This window comes from Candoia aspera, chromosome 2 (assembly GCF_035149785.1).
Source record: "Candoia aspera isolate rCanAsp1 chromosome 2, rCanAsp1.hap2, whole genome shotgun sequence".
NCBI classification, from domain to species: Eukaryota; Metazoa; Chordata; class Lepidosauria; order Squamata; family Boidae; genus Candoia; species Candoia aspera.
The window spans coordinates 235025571-235033247 of record NC_086154.1 but is presented as its reverse complement, the minus strand read 5'-3'; the positions used below and the strand labels follow the sequence as shown (position 1 = coordinate 235033247).

General features: G+C 35.5%; 1 protein-coding gene across 1 annotated transcript in view; it reads right to left on the bottom strand.

Moving 5' to 3' along the window:
• Positions 1 to 1587: 1587 nt before the first annotated feature.
• The window catches only part of SCAMP1 (secretory carrier membrane protein 1), a 49621-nt gene continuing 43531 nt past the window's right edge, over positions 1588 to 7677 (bottom strand). The window contains exon 9 of the mRNA XM_063295556.1: positions 1588 to 6521. Coding sequence (XP_063151626.1) covers positions 6357 to 6521 — 165 coding nt within the window. The 3' untranslated portion in view covers positions 1588 to 6356. The remainder of the gene's footprint in view (positions 6522 to 7677) is intronic.

Here is a 7677-nt window from a genome sequence, read left to right as displayed (position 1 = left end):
AGTTTCATTGAACACTGAAAAAGAAAGAAGCTATTTTTTAGAACTATCCTAGAAAGGTTGAAAAAACAATATATTATGAGACATCCTAGCAAAATCTTACTAATGTAGACTGTACTGAAAATATTCCTGATATTATTCATGTCATTTTACAAGCTATAAATACTTGCTTTTGAAAAAGGTTGAGTTGAACATCACAATGTGGAATATGTTTTTCATTGTTCCCTTAATGGCCATGCATAATCGGTACCTACAAACTTACACAACAAGCAATGCAAAAAGGAATACATCTGCCATTACTGATTTGCATAGTTTACTCAAACTGTAAACAGATCAGCAATTACTGTTTCTAGGGGAAACACTAACTGCTTATAGCAAAAACAATCTAATGGCACCTTAATGGTTAAGTTTTATTACTGTATAAGCTTTTGTGGACTACAGCTCATCACTTTGCCTTTTGCAGCAGCATACACGCTAATTAGCCATTTATGGCTAACGTGTTATATAACCCAATGGATGATTAACTATAACAGACAGTTACGTGTTTGGGTAGAAATGGCCAATCTGGGTTTGTCTGCCTACATTGGTAGATTCAGTACAGTATAACCATTTCCTCATTTTAAAAAAAGACTGCTGAGTCCTAAGGTGTTTGACATTGTACCTTACCCAAATAAAAATACTAGAAATATTTTTAACACAGATAGTATTATCAAGTAAAAGTGCCCCCCCCAAAGATAAATAAATGTCTGTTCCTACTAGAACTTCCATGAGTTCAGGATCAGTTTCCTGATTCTTGCTGTTTACAGACTTGTGATTAACCAAACCAGCTGCACATCTACCATTTATAACAACAGTGTTAACTTGTGAGAATGCTCTTATTGTTACTGTCGCACACAAATATAAAGTTTGGTTACACGTACTGGTCATCCATCCAACTTTCAAAACACATCATTTTCTACAGTCTAGAGAACTTTAGATATTTAAAAAGGTGAGCGTCTGATGAGATTTTCTTTCCATAGCACCTAAAGCAGCCTTTCTCAACCTTTTGACCCTGGAGGAACGCTTGAAACATTTTTCAGGCCTCGGGGAACCCCTGCACATTCAGGCTCAAATATAGGCCACAAGGCACAAAATTACTATATTTGTTCATTTGTGGGCCTATGTATGCATTGACAGCGTTCTTAAACTAAAAATAAAGAATGAAACTTACCTCTTTTAATGTGAAGTTGCCGTAATTTGAAAGTTTTTAAAATAAATTTAAAAAATTTCCCAGGGTACCCCTAGTGACCTCTCGTGGAACCCTGGTTGAGAAACCTTGACCTGAAGTTTCAAAGCCATATCTGGCACGCTTTAATAATTAAATATCCTACATGGCTCACAGGACAGCCTTTGAGAAGGGAAAACCAAAGAAAAAGACCCCAGTGATGCATTAAAGAGTGAGTGATACGCTCTACGTTCTGGCCATTATCAGTAACTTCCCCGCTATACAAAGGACTAACAGAAGAAGTGGCTTGCCATAGCTGTAACAAAAATAAAATAACATTCAACACCCCTGCTCCCATCCAAAACAAATACTAGGAAATAGCATGCGTTTTCAAAGGTTTCCTTTTACTTCCAAGATTTTCCCAGATAAATCTAACAACACCTATAAATTGCATCAATATCAATAATTATTCTTTCTTTTTAAATTTCCCATTTACATCACAGAAGCAAAACACAATTGGGCAGTTCCTTGAAAACATCGCATCTTTTGATTGTTACTGAGTGCAGACTGGCGTATCTTTCCCATGGTTGCAGGTTATAGAATTTATATACATAATACAAAAAACCCAACTCCCTGATCCAGCATTAGTTGTGCATAGTTACATGTGATTAAGAGTGCCAGAAAAAAAAAGGGAAATGCTATCAATGTCGATCCACATTGCTTCAAACAAATCCTCATATCCACATTCTGCCTCCAGGTAACTACATAGGGCTAGAGCTGAATTGGGATAAATTCCTGCTATTTTCTGTACATATTAACCTTTTGGTCTTTTATCTTGCATTTTATAAAAGACCCTACTTTATTTTTTAAACTATACAGAGCAAACAATCAGGAAACATTTTATTCTATGTCACTGAAATAATACAATAAATATGCAGAACTACCCAGACATGCAGTATCACAGAATCTGTGTGCATTTATACAGAATCGTCACATTCACAAGGATGGCAAAGCATCGTTAGTAATTTACAAAATATACAGACTTCCCTCACCTAAATACCTCCAATGCCAAAATTATAAATGACAAACTACTGACATTCTAGTGTGATCTAAAAACCATTACAACTGGGTGTTTACAAAATTCGTGTAGTAATAGGCATAGACTTGTTCACCAACAGACTTCAATAGCATTCATTTGTTAAATATTTAACATACAACAGCCTTCTGCCACAGTGAACAATAAGAAATTGGGGGCAATATGGATATTCACTCCATTACTGTTTATTTAATCCTGAAGAATAATTTCATTATGTATCCATTTTCTTGATTATGGTTTATAAGAATGAAAATGGACGTTACAATCAACATGTGTTCTACCTGGTTTCCTGGAACTAACTTGACTACCAAGCCTACTGCAAATTAGGCCCACATTTATGTATTTCAAGTTTCAATCTGCTTTATCCCCTGAGAAAAATAAGCATTCAATAATAAACGTGAATACACTTTCCCCAATAAGATTTAAAGGATTAGCAATTAAAGTGGCCATGTGTTAGGGGGATGTGGGATCAAGGACTGAAATAAATAAATATATGAAAAAGAAATAAAACATCTACTTTATTATTTCTATAGGTCTTTATTTGGATGTTAACTGCCTGTAGTCTCTGCAGCTGGGTGGGATATAAATAGTAGTAAGTAAAGAAAGGAATAAAGAAAAGAATGTAGATACTGAAGCCCACATCTGCCACTTGCTTTAGATTAAAAACTGTTGATAGAATTTAATTCCTGTACAATTAATTTTCTAGTATTTCTTAATTTCAGTAACAGTAATTGTTATCCCTGTTTGTTGCAGTAGTAAAAGGAAGAGAACGAAAGATCCACTGCTAGAAGATGGTAGGATGGTAACAGGTGATGGGGAGATAGCAGAGCTGCTCAACTTCTATTCAGTCTTCTTTCCAAAGGGAAGCTATGTTCAAATAGACCTAAGTAGAACCACTAACAAAAAGGAGTAGTACTCCAAGATAACTAAAAATTTAAGAAGCACCTGGCATCCATGAATCCAGAACGTGACCAATTACATTCAAGAGTCCTGAAAGAGCTTGTGAATGTCATCTTGGAGCCTTTGTGATATTTGAAAAATCATGAAGGACAGGCATGGTATCATAGGATTGGAGAAGGGCAAATATTCCTATCTTCAAAAAAAAAAAAAAAAAGCGGGGGGTGACCTGGATAACTGTAGTCTGGTCGGCTTATGTCGATACTGGGCAAAATTCTGGAATAATTAAGCAATGGGTTTATGAGCATCTTGTGAATATTTAGGATACATTGCTGGGCAGGTACCAGCATGGATTTATCAATAATAAATCATACCAAGTCAACCCAGTGTCCTTTTCTGACAGTGATCAGTTTACTTGGACATAACATACCTTGCCTTCAGCAAAGCATTCAAAGAAGTGCCCCATGAGATTCTAATAAAGATGCAAAATGTGAGTTTGACTATGCTACCTATAGATAGATACGAAGCTCACTGAACAATTATACCCAAAGTCTCTGTGTCAAACTGGAAGTGTTGAGTGGAATAACCTAGACCTTTTCTGTGTCCTGTGCTGTTCAACATATATATAGATGACTTGGATGAAGGGCTAGAAAATACAATGATAGAATATGCAACGTATATAAAGATGTGGGGCTGGGGGGGAATAGCACAGATCTTCGAAGACAGAACCAAGATTCAGCAGGACCTTGACTATGCTAGAACTATGGGTAGAAGCCTTTAAGATCAATAACTGAGGCAAATACAAAGTCCTATGTTTGTTTAGGAAAAACAGTCAAAGACAGGAATGGGGGTGTATGTGCAAAATTGGGCAGTATACATGAAAAGTACCATATATACTCATGATAAGCTGAGAATATAAGGTGCCAAAATACACCCAAGAAATTTGAGTTTGGCTTATGCATGGACGGGCTTAACCATAAATATAAACAATACTTTTTAAAAGTACCCATATATCCCTATATACTTGCACATAAGCCCATCCACGGCTAAACTGACCTTGGAATTTTTAACCAAAATATGAAAAATGTGGGTCAGCATATCCATGGGCAGTGCATTTTTCATGGTATTTTGGTTAAAAATTCCAAGTTTGGCTTATACGCGGGTGGGCTTACATGTGAGTAGATACGATATTCTGGTAGATCACAAGGTAAACACTGGAGGAGAAAAGATGTTAATAGTTGGGTTCAAGTATTTTGAAGGGCTGTCTTGTAGAAAATAGGTCAGAATTGATCAGAGTTGTTCCAAAAGACAGACAAGGAACTATGGATTGAGATTACAAGGACATAGATTTCAGTCAGACATCAAGAAAAACAGCAAAAGCTATTCAACAATGGAACAGTCTGCCTTGGGAAGTGGAGGACTCTCCCCTGGCGGTATTCAGAGAAGGGATAGCCATTCATCAAGATGCTACAGTAATGGATTTGTACATTGGGCAGTGTTGGATTACATCAGTATTTCTCAAATTTAGCAACTTTTAAGATGTGCGGACTTCAACTTCCAGAATTCCCTAGCCAGCATGGGTCTGCACATCTTAAAGTTGCCAGGTTTGAGAAAGACTGGATGATATCCAAGGTCCCTTCCAACCATTACAATCTGGTATTCTATGGTCTACTGAATATTTTAAAGACATGATTACACTCCAGGTGGAGAAATTTAGAACATTATTTTTCAAATAAATGTTATGTCAGAGTTCAAGAAAATCAGATTCTCTATTGCAATATTTTACCTGACAGAAGGATAAAAATCTCTTAATGACAGAAATGGAATACCATTCAACTGGTTAATCCATAGCATGTTTCAAATTATCATCCATTTACCATTTAGAAACTCAAATGGGAAAAAATGACCTAAGAAGAGGCAATTAAAACTCAGAATATTATGAAGAATTAAAATAGCCAAGAGCTACCATATAACACCATACTAAACTGATTATGCTAAAATGTATCTTCAATTTGCATTTAATAAAATGCATTTATTCAGATTAAATCTCATATGAAGGCTGAAGTATGTTAAAAGAATTCAAGCACATAATTATCAGTGCTTAAAAGCCTGATTAGGGTCTACAGTTCTGTTAAAAATTTAAATAAGTTACTGTATATTCAGATTTTTATACAAATAGTAAACAGAGTGACTGACAAGACTAAAGATATAATATCATTAAACAGAAGTGCACACTCTAAAAATGTCAAAATCCTTAAGCACACACAAAAAAATTCCACTACAATTTAACACAGGTCAAAATGGACTAGCTATGAGAGTGTTCTAAATATTAATAAACAGATTCTGTTTAGAAATATGTGCTTCCTAGTCACAAGTAGTGAAATCAAAAAGAGCAAGTATAATAACTCTGCCTCAGTTAAACATAATTCTCTTCACTCCATGTTGCATTACTTCAATGAAGACATCTGTGCTCCAAGATATCTGAGTTAGAACACCATACACCATGAAAACAGATCTCAACAAATACTATAACTGGAGTGATAGACAAATTCTGGAGCAGAATGCTAGTGCAGCATGATCAAAATTCTTTCATGCAGACTCAGATTGTTAAAAAAAATCTATTCTCCTAAAAAAAGAATTTACATTATCTATCATACTTATTTTAAGCTTACGTCTGTCCTTCATCAGCTGCTGGAGCTACAAAGCAGCAGCCAAAATTTAGTGTTCAAAATGGTCAGCTTTTTTTGTTTCTTACGAAAACGGGGAAGCAAAGTGTTATGAACAGGGTTAATTCAAAGTGCTTTTGTCAAGTCAGGAGGAACAGTTCCGCAGAGAGCGACAGACCATGGAAAAACAAAATCATTCGCTTATCTCAGAAGCTAAACTTGCCGTATGAATTTTAAAGCTACCGTTCTATTTTTCACCAAATACCATGTACCTCCAAAAATATGGAGAAACAATTAACCCCCGTAAGCTAGTAGTGTAACTAGGAAGAACTTCTCAATAAAAAAATTCTAAAAGGAATGAAATAAGGACCTTTTTCTGTCTTAGCCCATGCACAGCTGAAAAGACATACATGCTGTGTGCATTTTTAACATAAGTCTTTAGGGACTGAAAAATAAAGTACAGCCAGAAATTTGTACTGAGTTTCATCTCTTTTGTCTATATTTGATTACCCTTGAAAGCATTTTGAGCAGCGTTGGTTGCTGCTGTTGAGGCAGCATTGGCTGCAGCAGTTTGTACAGTTTTGTTGGACATGACACCCGTTGCAAATTCTTGCTGGGCCTTCTCAAAACTTGCTCCAGTTGTACGGTATAAACCATGTACCTATAAAGAAGCCCAAAGAGAAAGTCTGAGGCATATTTCAAGACATAACAATTACACAGAGCTTAACAAAAAGTTTTAGGCGACCAAAGTAAAATGAAAATGCTGAATTTAATAGCCACTTCCAATCATGGCACAGACTTTTGTTTGAGATGGGCTACAATGAATCTAAACAGACATTGCAAAGCACCCTGGTCTCTCCTCAAATTGTGCAAATCTTTCGCCTTTTACAAAGCATGATAAGCTGCATCATTTGCACAATGATGTTACAGCACATACTGTATATCATCATTGTGACACCACTGTGGCTTGTTAAAAATGCCACTGTATATAACTGCATCCTAAGTAAAAACCAAATAAATAAAATTGATGGCTTAGCATATATGTCAATAGGAGCGTATTAGATTTCTGTGCACACTGATTTTCATGGACAGAAGTTATTACGGTTCCAAAGAAATACCCTATATGGGTCTTTTAGGACCATCATGATAAATCAAACATGAAGACGACTGTAAATAAGAAAATGGCTATGGGCCTAATAAGTTCTGCCTGCTGACCATTGAAATACATGGAGCTGAGAAGCCCTGATAAAATTTCACCAAACATTAAAAGTAATTTAACTGAAACCTTTGTTGGAAATAAGTATTTGATATGCACACAGTTAAGCTAGGAAAGCCAGACTAGAATGATACTCCTTTACTATCTTTGAGGAAGAAAGGACCTCTCACTGAATTTAAGAAAAGGAAAGTATTTCTAATAACCTATAACTTTGGAATATCTAGTTAAAGGTCAAGGAATAGTAAAAGAATATGCAGCGGCACACTATAGTCATAGTTAAGGTTGCAATCCTAAGTATGTTTATAGGGGAATAAGTCTTACTGAGCTTAATAAGGCTTGCTTCTAAGTAAATTAGTTTAGAATTACACCATAAGCAATGAAATGAGATTACTTAATACTATTTTTCCATGGATTATGAGAGCAGTTTTTAGTTCTACAACTAAAAGCAAATAAAAACTTTTCACTCTTAAAAATCTCTTCTAAGTTACAACAGCTCCTTGAACATGTTGCCTGAAATTAACAGTTTAATGCCTGAAGTCAGTATTCCCTAATCGTTTTTTAGATCCAACTTATTTTAAGGGAGGTATTTTAGCTAGTTAAA